This window comes from Cryptomeria japonica, chromosome 2, assembly GCF_030272615.1.
Source record: "Cryptomeria japonica chromosome 2, Sugi_1.0, whole genome shotgun sequence".
Lineage (NCBI taxonomy): Eukaryota > Viridiplantae > Streptophyta > Pinopsida > Cupressales > Cupressaceae > Cryptomeria > Cryptomeria japonica.
This window is the reverse complement of record NC_081406.1, coordinates 658986953-659006124: the sequence shown is the minus strand read 5'-3', so window position 1 is coordinate 659006124 and position 19172 is coordinate 658986953. Positions and strand designations below refer to the sequence as shown.

Below are 19172 nucleotides of genomic sequence, written 5' to 3'. Positions count from 1 at the left end.
ATTAGCAACCTAAACTTTTGTGTCTACATTTACACTACACTCTCTGAATATGATATGATAAGAGTTGATTTCCATGATCATAATAAACATTTTTATTGTTTATAGCTTTAAGTCTTGATGAATTTATACTATCAATAATAATACAATCAATTTTGTATTGGCATATAGGTAAAAACAGTAATATACATCTAAGTAATATTTGTAACCCAACTAAATTATAATTTCAAGTACTCGTCAATATTTTTAAAATTGTAAAAAAAAATTCCTCCAAATAGTAAATGCTAGTTGAGAAAAGATTCCATGTTTTATTATTTAATTAAAATATAAATAACTTCACCTCTGTTAATGGTGTAGAAGATAAAAAAGGAATGAGAGAAAATCTGAGAGATAGAAGCACCTACAGGTAAGTTTTGTAATACTAAATGTTGATGGGGCTTCAAGAGAAAACCGAAGACCAGCTGGTGCAGGTGTTGTAATCAGTGATGAACAGGGAGCCTTTAAGTATGGTGGCTCCATCAACTCGAGAACATGCACCACCAATATCGCAGAATACAAGCATCGATATATGGCTTTAAACTTGCGAAATAAATGGATGTGTAAAAACTTAAAGTTGAAAGTGACTCAATGCTAGTGAGAAATGGATCACTCAATAACAAGTATGAATTGGAGGCTGAATAGCCTCCTACAAGCAGCAACGCAATCAGTAAAATATTGTAGCAAATCACCTTCACACATCGCTAGAGGAGGCTAATGGAGTAATAGATTGTTTGACCAATCATGGAATCAACCAATTCTACTCCCATAAAAATAGTGCATCAAACGAAACATGGGATGGTTTGATCGAATTTTTATTCTTTCAATCACCATAAGAAATGTTAAATCTCCTAACTACACCACTCCACTTCAATCCCTTAAGATGAACCAAATAATGATAGCAAGTTCTGCAAGCATGGAATACAGATGGAATGCATAGTGTGTCTTTATCTGTCTTACTGCCAGTGTGACTTAGTGTGGCGAGCTTTAGTTTGGTGTTGTGGCAACAACTATCAGAACAACTTATGAAATGGTCTACCATTACACTAAATACAATCAAATCCTCCATCGTGGGCAAGTAGCAGACCAGCAATTACAAACCGTCTTCAACTACAAGGAGTTGACAACAATAGGGTTTATAGAAGAGCAGCTGGGCATAGACGAAATCAGAGAGGACGATCATCTTTGGACCAAGGTATGCATAAGAATTAATTTTGTTGCCAAGCTCTTATGGCAAATGCTCAACAAGAGCCTATGAATGTGGCTTCATTGCTTGTTACTCCCTAATATCTATTATGTGGAGTTCAATACCCAAACCTACTTCCATGGATAGAAAATGCATTGTGTGGTGTAAGGGAAGCCACAATGGTTAATGCATGTTTGGAACAAAGAGAGATACCAACAATATATCGTGAGCCCAAAGGCACACACCTATTGTAAAGACATGGGTAGTTATTGAGAAATTGATGGTTACCCATAAAAATGGGCTCGTGGAGGTTTACAGTGCAGTCACGATCCCTAGGCTGACAGAAAAAAACAATTCCTGGTGGACTATTACAGGAGATTATTAATAAAGCAAGGTTCATTGCTTCGAGCAGCAGGGTTGTACGCCCTCCTGAGTGGGTGCTACCAAGGATAGAGAAGGTCGATTTGAACGCTAGGTAGAGCTGGGAGAAATCTGTGGTTGGTGTGGGCAGGAAAGAAACCCATGTCAAACGAATTGAAGATAGACAGTTAATGAGTTTTTTGTTGGCTACTAAAGATGATATCTTGGCTAAGTTTTTCATGGGTGACACTTGAGCATGAAAATATTGTAATGTACAGCCAATGGACAGTTACATTCCCTTTTAATCGGACTATTGTAATACATCAGCCAATTTGTTAGCCATTCTTGGATGTAATGATGTAAGAAGCCAGAATGATAAAAAATCAAGTTGTAATATAAGCATACCCAAATGATTTAAAATAGATCACTGTCAAAAATGAAAACAATATTAATAGAGGATCCTAATAATAATGCTAAAACATAACTAAAACTTAATCCAATGGACAGTTAACAAACGATGTAATGAGATCCTAATAATAGAGGATCTCTCTTGTGCTAAAACATAACTAAAAATTTGTGTTCATTAAATAAATATAAATATTTGTGAATTATAAAACATAACTAAAATGGTTTTAGGTGACGACCCCATATATACATATATTCTCTCTTGTGCTAAAACATAACTAAAAATTTTTGTTCATTAAATAAATATAAATATTTGTGAATTATAAAACATAAGTAAAATGGTTTTAGGTGACGACCCCATCTATATATATATATATATATAGATTAACACTTGTCATAATCTTATGATATCCTATGTCTCACCTTGGCCTACATAATTAAGGGTTCCCTTTGTAATCTAAATCTATTATCATTGTATATTTGCATTCATTGATAGAAATACAGTTTTCTCTTGTCGTGTGGATCTATTCATTTCATTGTGCTGCATATATATATATATATATATATATATATACACACGCTTTTTTGCTTTGATTTTGCATTGACAAGGTTTAGCTGAAAACAGGTTCCACTGAATTTACCTTATAGCAACACGCTGCATTTTCCTGCATGTGGACAATGAAAACGGGTTCATTGTAAATTTGCTTCATTCATAAAAACAGGTTTCACTAATTTTGGAACTCTAACTTACCTTATAGCAACACAATCAATTTAATTTTCTGCATTTGAACAAAATGTTCACGTAAAATTTGCCTACTCTCCCAAGTAAGGTACACACTAAAAATACCATTCACTTTACACAAATCTCATGAGAAAAGTGTTATGTAACAAATATTCAGTACAAAAAGCGTAATAATGTGGCCTCATTTTCTAAACTGTTCGTTGACATTTGATTACATGTCATTTACTGTTAAAGTTCAAATTGCTTCAACAAAAGGAGTTTCTTATTTTATTAATTTGTTAATTTGCTAGAGTAGGTGTAGCTGCCTAATGTAAGTGTATTTATATAATTTATGTTAAAAACCACGAGCTTTGAATGCATAAATATTTGTTAAAGATGTGAGCTGGCATCTGACAATATTTTTATGTCATGAGACACTTTAATTACCTAGGTCAACTAGGGCAACTTAAAAGGTGAATTTTACCAGAACCCTAGCGGAGAAGCATTAGCTAGGTTACAACATAATAGGTATTGATGATTTCCTTTGTTGTTTTGCCAACAATTTAAGGCAAGCAAAAATCACAATGACAGCAGTGTACCAAGAACGGTTAAGACATTGTAAAGAGGCTATCTTAAAAACCTCCTTCACTTGGGCACACTACCTATCACTGCTTATAAATCTTAAGTTATATGGAAGGTTACCACTACGCACATCCAATGTTAAATATTGCCCAAATACGGTATCTCAAGAAATTTCTCAGATAACATGCCTGCTGGGTTATTGCCAAAATATTGAATCCCAAGAGTCACCTCGTGTAACATGTTGGCTTGGTTAATTTTGCAGAGGCGCGAATCGTGATGCTTCCCAATTATATTGACTTCCTAATCTACCTTCACATCCAAATATATGCACCAGGCTATTTGATTTAACAGAACACCTCACCTCTTTAAGCTTTACTTTCAAGGATCCTATCAAAATTAATGTGAGGTAGAGCACCTTAGAATTTCATCCAAATAGTACATCCAAGTATATAAAGCATTAAAAATGAAAATCTAAAAATAACGAGGAATCCAGTGAAATAATAAAGAAACGAGATTCTTGCATTAATATCAGGCCCTGCTTCTGAAATGAATTAATTCCATGCAACAGATAGAACTCAGTACCAAATAATTGTGAATCTCACCGTTATTGTGGACAAATATCATTATTATGAAATCTCAAAGGCTTTTTGAAAAAAAGAGACGTAGCATAGCAATTTTTAAATGGGTACATGTTGTCTTTAATTCTAATTTGGGGGTGAAAGAATACTTATATCAATCATTCCATTGTTCTGTTTATTGAGAATTCTGAATTAAGACCATGTAAAATAAGGCTCCAAACCAAATTATTGTGAATCTCACCATTATAATGGACAAATAACAATATAATGAAATCTCAAACTCATTTTAGAGAAGAACGAGGATGCACATAGCATAGAATTTTTTAGATGAGTATATGTTGCCTTTGATTCTAATTTGAGGGTGAAAGAATAGTTGTCAATCATTCCATCACTATGTTTCTTGAAAGTTGTAAATTCTATGCATGAAAAGTCAAACATTTTACATCTCAAACTTGTGGAAGTGGTCTTTACCCCCACAACAGATTTAAGTTTGCAATCTTGTCATCTCTGTAATATACCAGACAGATCATTATTGAGGCATGTATAATGGGTCAAAAATATTAGGCATGCAAACAAGATGTGATCTAAAAATGAAGAGAGAAGTAATGAAGAAGACACAAATCCAATTCTAAAAAAGTAATGAAGGGATGAATATAGTTATATCTACAACCTTGTGAATCACTAATTTATATGATGACCTAACCAATAACCAGATAATTGTTTCAATAAATGCATTGCTCTTGTTTAAGGTTGGAAGCACCACAAGACTTCCCAGTTAATATCATCTGTGGAAAAAGAAAACCAGCCATTTTTACATACAACAAATTCAGAAAATTTGCAAGATGTATTGCAGTGACTTAAACTCACTCTCTTGAAAAATCAGAGTTTTAGTCAATTTCTGAGATTGTAACAATCAAGATGACATCATGACCTGGTCACAGGCCTGGAGTGCTTGACTTGCAAAGTATCTTACATCAACATCTGGATCTTCACTTAGTTCAACAAGGCAGGGGCGAATAGTCTGTTCCACCACCTGCAAAGTCATATACCAAGTGAGCAATTAAAACCACTTAAGCTACCAAGTCAATTCACCAATCGTAAAAAATTATTTACCGAGTGATCAACAATAGGAATCAGTGATTGCAGAACCTTTGCAACATTGAACTTAATGTTTGGAACCCTGCACACAAAATATTATGTTGCACTTTAATTTCAAGTATTTCCTCCTTGAAAACTGAATATGAAAAGGTAAACTTTTGTCTTCACGTAAAGATTTACCTATCCTTCGATGCATTGATGACAACAGGCAACATTCTTTCACATGTAATCTCTTGTCCCATGACAGGTGCTAGAAGTGAAATAGCATGCAAAATTGTCATGCGATACAAGTAGTGAGGATTATTAATCATCTCCAGAACCTGTTTTGTCATATGTAAAATTTGTCAAATAAAAAAAAATCCCATTACAAAGTATATTTACTATTGCATATAGATATCGATGTCATAAATTCATTGCTAATGACCAAAACCGCTTGAGAAAATATGCTACATTTCTGAGCAGTTGAGATCCATCAGCCTTGAAGATTATTGAATGATTAGTTGATAAATGCCTGTTAATATTCTCTACACTCCTATATATCCTCCATATGTCTGCCACTTTACTGGACTATTCCTTTAATTTCTCTCCCCTAATCAAGCACCTCTGTAAGATTTATATCAGTTTTAAGATTCGAATCCAAGCGATACCAATTTGGAGATAAAACAGTTTCTTTCTAAAAATTGTCTGGATAAAAATATTGAAATCTCAAGGTAGCATAATAGCATCCCATTTACACATCATTAACAGAGTAGAAAAAGTGTAAATGTAATTCAATTACTACGGTTTTCAAGACAAAAAAATTGGCAATGACTCGGGAGCTCAATAAAGTACTAGTTGTAAAAATAGAGAAAATTTTAATTTTGCTATTTCATGTCAAATATAGTGTCTATAGATAAAATCAGAAATAATATCTTATAAAAATACTAACCATAAAAAATTGCATGGGATTTTGTCCTATGATAACCATTTTGTTCACCTGAGAGAGGTTATGTTTTAAAAACACAGTTGATCCTAAAATAGTAGGACATTCTATCATGGAATATTCAGTACCATTTTAGGGCTAGCCCTGTCTTTAACTAAAACCTTTTTTGGATATAATTTGAAAGAAAACCCTCATCTTAGGGTTTAAAAGTGTACAAAAAGTCTATCCAAAGAAAACAACTTAAAGAAATTTTCGAATACCCTAATGCTTTAAAACAAAATTGTTCAGTCTACCTGTGGTCTGTGTTGTTTGGCCTTGTTGTAAAAATGAGCTCAAAAAATAGATTGGTTGTATAAAAGAATATCAGAACCTTTATTTTTACAACTCAGGAAACAGCACACAGCAACTTTGGCAGGTTGTGATTACTTGTGAGTTTTTCAAGTGTTATGCTACTAAGGCATGCAGGAAGTTTCAGTTATTGCATAAGTGACCTGCTTTTATTGTACTTAAAATTGACAATTCTATAGAGAGTACAGTTTCACTCTCAAGCTTGACAGAATTGGTTGTCAACTTGAGGATATGAAGGAATGAACCAAAGACAGGATTGAAAAATCAATTAATTGAGCAATTCTTCCAATCGCCATCTTGAGGATATGAAGATTTTTATGGACTGGATGCTCCAAAATAAAAGCAGGGGAACAGTGAAAAACAATGAAACGGTGAATCACTCTTTGAAAGAGAAAAAAATCACTAGGATCGTCAAGATACCCAAAATTTATTACGTTGAAACCAGAGAATACAATAGATGTGATGCATCTCACTAACCACAATCTCCTTCGCCATCTTCCCTTCATCTTTGATCCCTCCACCTACTCCATTCCTATGATATAATCATAAGTTTCAAGGGCTGTTAAAACTCAAGAATCCTTTGTAGTAGAATTAAGTAGGAAGCAAACCAAGAGTCTGGTTTGAAACTTCCTTCTTTGCAAAGGTCCAAAATGATGCCAATTGAAGTTTGGTGGTCACAAATGAACATTTAGACCTCTCTTGCATCCACCGCTGCCTTTTTGACTCACTCTATTTTTCCAAAGTTGTTGAGAGCATTTTGTTGGTACCTCTAGCAATGAAAATTATCTAAGTCTTGATCCCCTGACTTGCCTTGGCTTTATCCAGCCTATCATTAATATCCAGTCAAATCTCCTTCAATGCCCCCTCAATCAATTTTATGCCTTGTGTTGTGCTTCGCTATCCTCTCCCACACCAGTTGCAACATTTCAAATGATTTCCAAGTTTGAGCCTTTGTGACTAATAATAAAGAAAATCTGAAATGTCATTGTTAACATACCACCTTCTTTTTAAAATTTTACTTTTTGCTTGCAAAAGTAAATTGTAACAATGCAAATGACAAATATTAAAAATAAAAAATGAATGTGGACTAACCTATTTGGCAGTGGAATTACAATTAGTTTATGTTTGGGGCACTTGTGACTGGCCCCTTATACAGCATAAGGGATATTTTGTTTTGAATGAGCTTTTAATTTCAACTTTTACTGTTAAAATTTGATGCCTGCCTAACATCCCTGAAATGTAACAGGAACGTCAAAGCCATCCCCAGGGGTCCCCAAACAAGGAAACTTCCCCCACCTTGGGGAGACATCTTAGGGGCATCCCAGAACTTGTAATTGTTTTAAGGGACATGTCCACGGAGTAAACTGATAAATATTCACACATTAATTAGAGTTAACACAATTACAAATAATTTATCATATTGTGAATGGTTGAGCTAATACAGTGAGTGCTGTTTTTGATTGATTTTCTCCTGAAAAGATTTCCCAAGACAATTCCCTTGTTATACTGTGAGTGTGCCATTATGGCATTCTGCTGCATTAAAGATTATGTTGCATGGCTTCTCCTGGACAGTTTTATTGGTATTTTCTTTACAAAATAGCCTTAACAACCTAATCTGTCATTTTCTGTGCATTAAATTTCAGTTAGTTTTTTGCCTATATTCAATACTAGCCTTTACATTGATTATATTCCCGATCATGACACCTCAAACCCTTTCATTTTCTCTCTCATAAACAAAGAATTTGTTTCATTTTACCATAGGTTATAATTTATATTTAGCTCATAAGCATCTGTTCACATTTCTTGCATCAATTATCATTATCAGCAGTCATTACTCTTAATATACAAGTTCACAAGTTCTGGATGGACAACTGACCTGTGGAACAATGTGTAGCATTGCCCACTCTGGGCCAAACTCTTCAGCAAGTCGCTTCAAATTGTTGGCTGCAGCATCACGAATAGAAAACACCTGCACAATATCCAGATCCAAGCTAAACATAAGCAAAGTCTTTTCTTCCCTGTAGCTTTAAAGTAGAAAAAAGAGAGAAAAAATGAAAGGAAAATCATTTCATCGAAAGATCAAAATATGTATATTGAAATGGTCATTTTCCATTTGCAAACAAGGCATGATGTCCTCCTAAATCTCTACCTTTCCTCTTAATTAAACAGCTGTTTGTCTTGAGTAGACTCTAGGGTGCAACATTTTTGCACTATCGAAGAAATTGCTAATGTTACAGATACTAAAGATTTGATTGTTAATGAGTATTGTGGCACGAGATACATGTACAATGCAGTGATGCACAATATACACATCTTTAAAATTCCAATATGAAGTGTTCTTAAGAGTGCTGCATCTTTGCTCGAAATATTTTCAAAGGAACTAAGCTTAAAAAACAGTTAATTTTCACCTGTAATCTAACTTCCCTCTAAACACCTCTCACTTTGTCTTCAAAAATGAAAATATCTATAGTTTCATTTTTATATCGGGAAAAAAGGTTAAATCACAAACAGTAAGAGAATTCTGTTGTGAGTTATAGCCAGAAAAGAGCAAATTATCCCTTACATTTTTGTAAATAGAAATGGAAGAAAATCACACAAAAAACAGCAAAGAAATCTTATAATTTAAAAAGAAGAAATAGGCTAAAGAAAGCACACAAATCTCAGAGATTCAGTTTAAGTGCATATTCCATCTAGGTTGAGAAATCACCTTGTCACCAAGCCAATGCATGCAGAGAGAACCCAATTTATCATCAAAGAATTCTACCCCCAATTGACTAGCTAGCAGAGGAATGTATTCTATTATGGCAAGACGAACTCTCCAGTGCTTGTCTTCTGCAAGCTCAACAATGGCCGGCAAAAGAGATTGAGACAGTAAATCAATTCCAATTACCTGCAAAGAGCATTTCAATAAAGCAGGTCATGGAATAACATTGAAAACTCACAACTGATTATTTTTGGAATGAAAATGAAAGAAACTTGTATTATAAACATAACCTAGAATAGCACTGTTTTCAGGACTACATATATGTTACGGATTATTTTTTAGAAAACACTCAATAATGTACCATTATAGTACCAAACTCCACGTATTAATCAAAAAGGGAAATGACCAAAAACCAAAAGATAACCCATCAAAGACACCTCTTAAAGACACCAAGTAACCTAGCAGAACCCAGGGAACAAGATGTAATCTCAGTTCTGAGATTGGACAAATTTTCCAATAATTAACCATAACTTTAAGCTCTATGCCAAGGACCAAGCAATTGCCTAGGTACATGAATATCCCATGCTAGCTTTATAGCTACAAAAATGGCAGGAGAAGAATAGAAAGACCATAGCTTTATATTAGAATCAGCAAGCCATATCCACTCCCATCGAACTTGAGTGAATTGGCAAACAAATAAAGTAACCTGCAACTAAAAGAAGTTACATTTGCGAATAGAACCAACCAACCATTTTGCAAATTAGTCATTATTTCCAGTATTACTTCTATGTCAGACCACTATTGTGTTGATTCTACAGAAGGCAGAATCATATGCATCCACACCTTTTAGACATTGGACAAGATGGCTGGTATCCTACTCTTTCCATGAACAAGAAAACACAGTAAGTGTAGCAAAACAACTCCTACCCAGTAGCATTTTACTTATAATTTATTGATAATAAATCATAAACTGCATAAAATTAATGGGGAAAAGTGAAAACAAGGGATGGTAAACTAGAAACTAGAAGTAGCAGCAGAGGAATGTTAATAAAACAAAGACCACAGTTTAAGCTAACACCTGAACAACTCAAAGTTGGCACTTTGAAGATTAGCAGTACTTGGAAAACTATCATCTGTCATCTTAAAAATAGGGGACCGAATACTCAATGAAAAGGATATCAGTCCTGAAGCATGCACCAGCATGCCAGCTTAAAGAAGACTGGATGGTATTCACCAAACTAAGTTACTGGCTTAACTTCGTGTATGCTACCAGCAAATGTTTTTAGAGGTCAGTTTCACTTTGGATACATCCATACAAAAACACATCAAAATCATAAATATATACATATTTGCAGCCTCAAAGCAGGAATTATGTCAGTATACCACATAACATGCATATAATATCAATAAAAGACACTGAAAAGCTAAATACATAATTAAACAATGCATTACAAATAATTAACATTCAGTGCCTTTAAATTCATGTAATGCACAATGTAAATGTGGTGGACGCTTGAAGGTTCAAAAAAATAAAACATGTGATGTTTTTATAATTTTATTGACAAGAACCCAGTAGTTATAGGTGTTTACAGAGAAATGCAACAGGTAATATTCAAAGACTTAGCAGAAAAAGACAAGCCATAAAAGTTAAAAACTCTAACAGCTGTACAAATTCTCAAAAACTTATTTTTTAAAATGAAAGGGCAGCATTCAAACTTAAAACAGCTTAAGAATAGAAGCAACAATAAAAGAGAATTATAGTGCTAAAAGTACCAATCCTGGTATTAATGTGTCATACTATAAGATTGATTATTTAAGCAAATATATTATTTCACATTCATCTAGGTTTGCTCATTAACAAATATTTGTTGATGGAAGTCCGATACGTTCATCTCTTAATCATACAATTTAAGGCCAAACCTTTTAAAACTAGCTGTTTATTCAGGGTCTTTTATGATTTTATCAATTATCATTACAATTTCTTGTTTAGTATTCAGCCAATTTCTAAATCCTCAATTTGCTATTTTAAAGTAGGAAGCTGAATTTGTTAAAGAGCATTGGTTACAGTGGGCTATTACTAGTTGTAGCATTATGTCAAATGGTTGGACAAATAGAAAGAACAGAACCCTCATTAACTTCCTTGTCTCTTGTGAGATGGGCACTATTTTTTTTTAAATCTGTGGATGCATCTAATATAATGAAATCCATAGCTGCATTGTTCGAGATGTATGGCATGTTTACCTCACTGGGTAAACAGGAAGAATACAGAAATCGAACAGCAATGTACAATGCAAATATAAAAGAAGTACCAGAATAAACTTTCCATTAATGTCAAAGGATGTTCATATTATATCCGTCGTCAACATTACATTACATCTGACACGGCTAACATTCCATGCCTCAACACCCGGAGGTGGTACAATATATGACTGCCGAAGGGGTGCGACCCAACCGTCGCGACTCCAACTACCTACCCGTCGGCTAACTAACTATTGATAATTAACATTACTAACTATACACTTTTTCCCGATAACATCATCCCCCCCAAAAAAAAGAAGTCGTCTCCGACGACTAACAACAAAATGGAGACAATGTAATATAAATATACAACCAAGTGAAAGTCAAGGAGGGGGCTGAGGAAGCGTCCCTGCAGTCGAAGGGTGAGATGCGGGTGTCTGGGCCGCCAGGCGGGCGCGAAGCTCATAGACCTGCTAGGTGCGCGCTGCCACATCCCGCTCTACTACCAACACCTTCTCTAAGGCAGTCTTCACCATAAGCGCAGCCTCCAGTAGCTCCCTCTCCTTGGTATCGGCGGACTCTGTCATGCGAACCAACTGGGCCTGAACACCATCTAACTCCTGCTGGACGAGACTTCGCGCACCCTGTTCCTCTGAAAGACGGGCGTCCACCGCAACCTTCTCTGCGCGGGCTGTCTCAAGCTGTGCGACCAACTCTGATCTCTCGGCTGCCCACGAGGCTTGTTGCCTGGCCATGTCCTGCTCTAACTCCACTCGAGCAGCCTCGTGAACCGCAGACTCATGCTGTGTCTGGCGTAAGGCATAGTAGGCCTCCCTGTAAACCTGCTCAATCTCCCGGGCGAGAGTCGTCACCCTACTCTCCACGACGGGCTGAGGCACACGCCAAGCCTCCAACATCGCCTCCGTCTGGGTAACTGGCCACCCTCGTGCCTCAAAACATGAGGTGAAAGCTGCGGGACAGTCCTCTCGCATAAACTGGAGGACCTGCTCTAATTCCTCCACAACCTGCTCTAGAGCCCGTGTCTGAGCTGCGGCCACCACTCGCCGACCCCTCGTCACCATATCTGCCAGATAAACCTCAATATCCTCTCCATCTAGCCCCGATGTAGGTACCGGAAGCCCACGTGGTAACTCAAAAGTCTCCTCAACCACACCAACTGCATCCTGCTGGCCCAATGGTGTCTCCCCCGCCCCCTCAAGTGTAGCAGTCGCCTGCTCTGGGCCGGTAGGAACACCCTCTCCAAGGACCTGTCCCTCTGCTGGTGCCTGCGTCTCCGCCGAGGAATCCTCCAGATCCACCACCTCAGTGGGAGGCTCTCGCCGAGGTGAGAGTACAGCTGCTCCTACGGGTGGCGTCACTGTCATCTGGAATCTCCGGGTCAGCCAACTCCCCATAGCCGCCACCGATGGAACTGCACTCAACACCTCCGACCCTCTCTCCCCCTCGGAAACATGTCCCGCGATGGGCTCCTCCAACAAGGAGGCAGCAACCGTCACCACTGCATCGGATCCCACGACGTCCAGTCGTACCTGAGGCTCCGTCTCAACCATCTCCTCTGCCACGCCTCCCTGCGGTGGACCACACAACTCTGCCGTGCTGTCAATACATGCCTCTGCGGGAGTCGGTCCTGCGGCGGGTATGACGGAAGGTGCTGCGGCCGGCTGCATGGGCCTGAGTGTAACGGGCGTGCGGCTCTGTCCAAATGCCGGAATCGAAGTACTGCCCGCGGACGACACCACAAGTGTGCCAAGTTGGAGTGTGGGTGGTGCAAACAACACTCGCTCTCCGACGGGCTCCATCCTCCCCTCGTCTGTGGCCCGAATACTACTGTCATCCTCATCCTCCGAATCCTCGGAATCCTCTGCACTGCTAGAAGTTTCTCGCCCACTATCTGGTTCTGCTGCGGTGGTCTCTAATACCCGTTTCCGCTTCGCGGAAGAGTGTCCAATATCCAGATGTCGCCAATGCATGATAGGAAGCTCACCCTCCGCCAAGGGTCCCTGTGGCCGTACCTCCAACTCAGCCTCTGGCACTGCTTCCCGCGTAGCCTCCAAGAACAGTCCGATGGCATAGTGGGGCATGTAAAAGGTGCGCTGCTCCATCATCAAGAATGCGCACATCCGCTCTGATAACAAGGTAGCCCAATCATAGACGACTCCGTTCATCAACCCGTTCATCAATACTATCTGTGGTAGAGCGATGTCTGATGCCCTACCCGATCCTGTCAACCTGCTTTTGATGACGTCCATAATGCATCGCCAATGACCCTCTGCGACAAAGGACTTGCGCATTCCACGACCCTTCGTGGCGTCTACGATGCTCGCCAACTCTGCGGGGGTCAAGTCTCGAGACACTCGCCTAATCCAATGTTCCTTTTCTTCCCGTGTCATCTTCTTCGGCTTCAAGTCCACTTTCTTGCCATGTATGCCTGGGATGCCAAATACTCTGGTGAAATCTGCAGGTTTGAAGGATATGGTGATATCCTTCCCCAAATACTCAAATGTGCTCGTCCATGAGCGGCTATCAAAGGTATCAACCATATACCGCAATGCTCCCTCGTACTCGCGAATGGCGAACACCGGCATCCGTATAGCCCATTCTACCCCTGCTCTGCGAAGACTTGTTTTCACCAAATTATCATCCGGCGTGTCTTGCCACCATTTCCGACATTCCACCCCATTCAATCCCTCAAAAGTGATATTCTGTGAAGTGGAGGTGTTCTTCCCTCGTACAGTGGGCTGCTGTGGTGTTTTTTTCTTCTGCCTGTCTTCCATCGTGCCGCCTGCTATTCGAACACCTGAAGGGAGAATACGTGCATCCGGTTTCCTATGGCTGCTATCCTGCAATTGTTTTTTCCAGTTTCTTTTTCCCACAGACTCCATTAGCTTCCTGTAACTGATTCTTGATTTTAGCTGTAGTAAAAAAACGGCTAACTGCCTCCAGGCACCGAAGAGCGAAGACTGTGCGGTGCGTTTTTTTTTTTTTCCACGCTGTTCGCACAGAATCCCCCTTCCTCCTTCTACCGCACGGTAGCTTCCTCCTTCGCCCAAAATTCTTCCTTCTACCGCACGGTAGCTTCCTCCTTCACCCAAAATTCCACTTCCTGCTTTCTATCGCACGGTATCTTGTCTTGCTCCGTTTTATTTTCCTTCGGCGTTTTATCTCCCTTCGGTAGGCGCGGCTGTGCGGTGTAGGCGCGGCTGTGCGGTGTAGGCGCGGCTGGTGCAGGCGTGGCTGTGCGGTGCCTCTGTCTCGTGCGGAGCCTTTGTTTCCTCGCTTCGTGTGCTTTGCTGTGCGGTGCCTTTGTCCTTCGCTTCGCGTGCTTCGCTGTGCGGTGCCTTTGTTTCCTTTGCTTCGCGTGCTGTGTTCTCCGTTTTATATCCTTTGCGCTTTGTGCGGCTTTTATAACCCGCGGCTGCCACCGCACGGTGGCTTCCACCGTCGATGGTCCCACCGTCAGTGGTGCCACCGCACGTGGGGGCCACCACACGGTGGTGTCCACCGTGGGTGGTGCCACTACGTGGCCACCGCACGGTGGTGCCTTTTTCTCCCTTTTCCAATTCTTTTCAAATTTTTTTTATTTTTTTATTTTTTTTTCAATTTTTTTTTCAATTTTTCCTTTATATATTTTTCAAAAAAAAAAATTTCCGAATTTTCTAATTTTTTTTTTTCATTTTCATTTATTGCCTGACTGCGACTGTGCGCCTCCTGTCGGGCTGCTCCTGCGCGCTTCCACCCTCTGGTGATACACTTTCAGTTTCGACCCATTGACGCCCCCTGGGATTTCCTGTCCGTCGAGGGTCGAGAGCTTGACGGATCCATTGGCTGCGACCTCTCGGATCCTGTAAGGGCCTAGCCACTTCACTTTGAACTTGCCGGGCTTAATCTCGTTCCTTCCGTTATACTTTAGGACTAATTGGCCCGGCGTGAACCTCGCCCGCCGAATGTGTTGGTCATGCCAGTATTTCCTGCGTTGCTGGGCCACGTCTGTCACCCATTGTGCCATTGTCCGTCTTTCATCCAATTTATTTAAGGCGTATAGTCTCTCTCGAAGGCTTTCCATGTCGCCTAGCTTGTTGTCAATAGCGATTCTGAGACTTGGGACCATGAATTCGATCGGTACCACAGCCTCCTGGCCATACATTAATTGGAAAGGTGTCTGCCCGGTGGTTACTTTGTAAGTTGTGCGGTACGCCCAAAGTACCGAAGGCAGACGCTCTTCCCAATCTTCTTTTTCCACCCCACAAGACTTATAAATTACCGACACGATGATTTTGTTGGTTGCCTCAGCCTGACCGTTTGCCCTGGGATAGTACGGACTCGATAGAGAATGAAAAATTTTGAACTCGGTTGTCAGTAGTCGAACAATATGATTTACAAAGTGCCCCCCTCTATCACTTGTCAGTTGAATCGGTATTCCGTACCGGGTGATAATCTGTTCATAAATGAATTTCGCCGTGCTGACGGCGGAGTTGTCTGCCAACGCCCTGGCTTCGACCCATTTGGTCAAATATTCTGTCGCCACGACAATGTATCTACATCGTCGAGCGCGACTCGGTTTCAATGGACCAACGAAGTCTAACCCCCATCTTTCGAACAACTCTTGAGCATGCACCGGGTTAAGTGGCATGAAATCCCTTTTTAATGGTCGCCCCGCACGCTGACACGTATCACAACTTGTCACCCATTCTCTGGCGTCATTATGCAGTGTCGGCCACCACAAGCCAGCTAGTAGGACCTTCCTTGTTGTCGTATCCGGTCCCATATGTCCTCCAGCAGCCCCTTCATGGGCTTCTCTCAATACTCCTGGGATTTCCTCTTCCAAGACACATCGTCGTAGGATCTGGTCAGGTCCCATTTTGTAGAGAAGACCATTTATAAGTTGGAATGTTCGGCTTCTTAATACAAGTTTCCGTCTTTCACCTGGTGGCATTTCCTTCGGAAATTTTGATGTTGATAGATATTCACCCACACTCGTGTACCAATGAGGAAGGATGGCAATGCGGAAAAGATGGGTGTCCGGAAAATCCTCGCTAATGCCTTCGGCCGGCTCTCCCGACTTGATCCGTGATAGCTGGTCGACTATGACGTGGCTCCTGCCAGGTCTGACAATGATGTTGAATGTAAATTCTTGTAACAGCAACAGCCATCGACTAATCCGCCCCTGGATGATTGGCTTGTTCACCAAATACATCAACGCCTGGTGATCCACATAAAATGTGAATGGTGTCGCCAATAAATAATGTCGGAATTTTTGGACGGAGTATACCATGCCAAGGGCTTCTCTCTCCGTCGTGCTGTAGTTCCTCTCCGCGTTTGACAAGAGTCGACTTGCAAAATATACTGGGTGGTCCAGCCCGTGGCTGCCGACCTGTGCCAGGGTGGCCCCTATGGCGAAGTTGGATGCGTCGACATGTACATGGAACTCTTTGTCCCAGTCTAGGTATGTCAAGATTGGCGCACCCACCAATCGTGATTTTAACTCTTGAAAAGCCTCTTCTTGGGCCGTCCCCCAGACGTACGGCTCCCCTCTTCGTGTCAGCTTATCAAGTGGGTATGATACTTGGGCAAAGTTCTTAATACACCGCCTATAATACCCGATGTGTCCAAGAAATGACTTGACGCCGGTGACATCGTCGGGCGCCTCCATCTCCACAATGACTCGTATTTTGTCAGGGTCCGTCTTCAGTCCAGCCTTACAGACGATGTGCCCTAGTAACTTGCCCTGAGGCACCATGAATCTGCATTTCTTGGGATTTAGGGCGAGGCGGGCTCGTCGACATCTCTCCATGCATTCGCCAAGTGCGGCCAGATGTGCCTCCTCCGTGCTGTAAATGGACCAATCATCCAAGAATGCTTTGAAGTTTCCTACGGACATTTTATCGAAGATATGGAGGATTATCCGTTGAAAGGTAGCTGGCGCATTGCACAACCCGAATGGCATCCGGTTGTATGCATAGACGCCATCTTCTACGACAAAGGTGGTCTTCAACTTGTCCTCCTCTACAATGGAAATTTGATTGTATCCGGAGAATCCATCCATAAACGAATAAATTTCATGACCCGCGACTTCCTCGAGAATGGTGTCTGTGAATGGTATGGGAAACGGATCTTTAATTGTGACAGCATTCAAACACCTGAAGTCTACACAGATTCTTATCTGATCGGCCTCCTTTTTCAAAGATATCACAATGGGTGATACCCATTCACTCGTCTGGACCTTGAAGATAATCCCTGATTCAAGCATGCGGTCAATTTCATTATTTACCCTGGCCGCATAATTTTTGTTCATCCTGTATGGCCTCTTCCGTACGGGCACGGCTCCGGGAATCAGAGGAATCCGATGTACACAAAGTTCTTGTGGTACCCCCTTGAGGTCCTTATATGTCCAAGCGAACACATCCTTGTATTCGGTGAAGATTTTGAACGCCGCCGTCTTTAAGACGGGATTCCAGTCGTCGCCGACTAGAATATTTTTCTGTTCTGAAGTTTCTCCAAGGTTTGTAACTTGAAGTGCGGATTCTTCATACCTTATGGGCTTACTTTTGTCAAACTTGTGCGCTGGTGCGTCATCCACAGGGACATCCCCTTCCTTGTATTGTCCGTACTCTGGCGGAAACTCGTTCATGTCAGGTCCTTCAATCCCCAACATATTGCACCCGTACAATAATTCATAGTCTTCCATTTGCCAATGGAAGAGCCCTCTCAAAGAATCCGTCTCATCCTCAGAACAGGCTTGAATTCCTAAGATGCCTTCATCATTTGGTTCCCTGCCCTCCTTCCCTTCGTCCGTATCGTCTCCGTTGGACTCTGACTCTGACGCCAACTCTTCACTGACCAGTTGAGTTTTGAGGTCAATGGTATACCTTCGGCCAGCCTTTTCCATGGACAAGGTGTTTTTCTTCCAATTGTGATTTGCTTTGGCCGCCACCAACCAGCCTCTGCCGAGGATGGCGTCGTACCCCTTCTTCTTCAATGAGATGACCACAAAATTCAGGATGAATGGCTGTTTTCCGATCGTCACCTGTTGCGCCATGAGTGTGCCAAGCGGCTTGATGCCGTGTTGGTCTGCTCCCAATAAATTAAAGGTGGACGGCCAGAGAGTAGGTTTACCCAATTTTTTCCATGTTTCCTCTGGCAAGACATTTACTCCCGACCCGCCGTCGACAATTGTGTCAGTCAGGATGGTGCCCAATATACCCATTTCCACCACTGCTGGGTGTCTCCCATTATTGATCGTCAGGGTTAATGGGTCTGCTGCTGTCTCGCCAAGGTTGTCCTTGCCATGTATTGGTTGGCCTACTGGGGTTATTATTGCGGATTGCAACAACGTCGCTCGCAAGTGCGGCATACTTTCCAAGAGGTCCTTCATTTTGACGGGTATCTCGACCTGTAACAGTTGGTTTATAATGTTTGTTTCTCCTTCAGAGCGAGAAGTACCCGCCAGCCCCTGTGCATCCTTGCTCCTTGACATCTCCTTCTCCAGTTCCGCTCGTGCCTCCAGTGCCTTTCGTTTTTCCGTGCGGGGGTCTGGATAAGTGGCTGCTTTCGTCTTGGACCTTGTTATGGCGAGTGCATCCTCCGTTTCTACATTCAATAGGTTCACGCCAGATTTGGGACAATTGCCATCATCATGGTCCCCCGGACCGCACCACTTGCAAAGTTTTTGTGGTGCTTCCTCCACTGTACAGTCTCTGGCGAAATGCCCCCAGTGATTGCAAGCTCGGCATTGTATCATCGGCCGCCCTTTAGCGTCGTATTGGATTCGGCTTCTATTATTCGTATTGTTATTATTGCCTCTTCCTCGCCTGTTGTTTCGGTAGCCGCCAGACGAGGCATTGTTGCTCGCAGGCTGGGACGTGCCAGCTGACGCAGATGGTTCTGTAAAGAGAACCTGTTGGCTACGGGTCCTCATATTGTACGGACACTCCTTGGTAAGGTGTCCGGCAATCTGGCAAATATCACAAAATGCTTTT

At 41.1% G+C, this 19172-nt stretch overlaps 1 protein-coding gene across 2 annotated transcripts in view; it reads right to left on the bottom strand.

Annotated features, from left to right (window-relative positions):
- Positions 1-4468: 4468 nt before the first annotated feature.
- LOC131034056 (serine/threonine-protein phosphatase 2A 65 kDa regulatory subunit A beta isoform) overlaps positions 4469-19172 on the bottom strand; it is a 64393-nt gene continuing 49689 nt past the window's right edge. For both annotated transcript variants that reach the window (XM_057965401.2, XM_057965402.2), the window contains 5 exons: positions 8941-9123; positions 8110-8202; positions 5144-5283; positions 4979-5045; positions 4469-4898 (listed from right to left, as the gene is read on the bottom strand). In XM_057965401.2, coding sequence (XP_057821384.1) covers positions 4779-4898; positions 4979-5045; positions 5144-5283; positions 8110-8202; positions 8941-9123 — 603 coding nt within the window. In that variant the 3' untranslated portion in view covers positions 4469-4778. The remainder of the gene's footprint in view (positions 4899-4978; positions 5046-5143; positions 5284-8109; positions 8203-8940; positions 9124-19172) is intronic.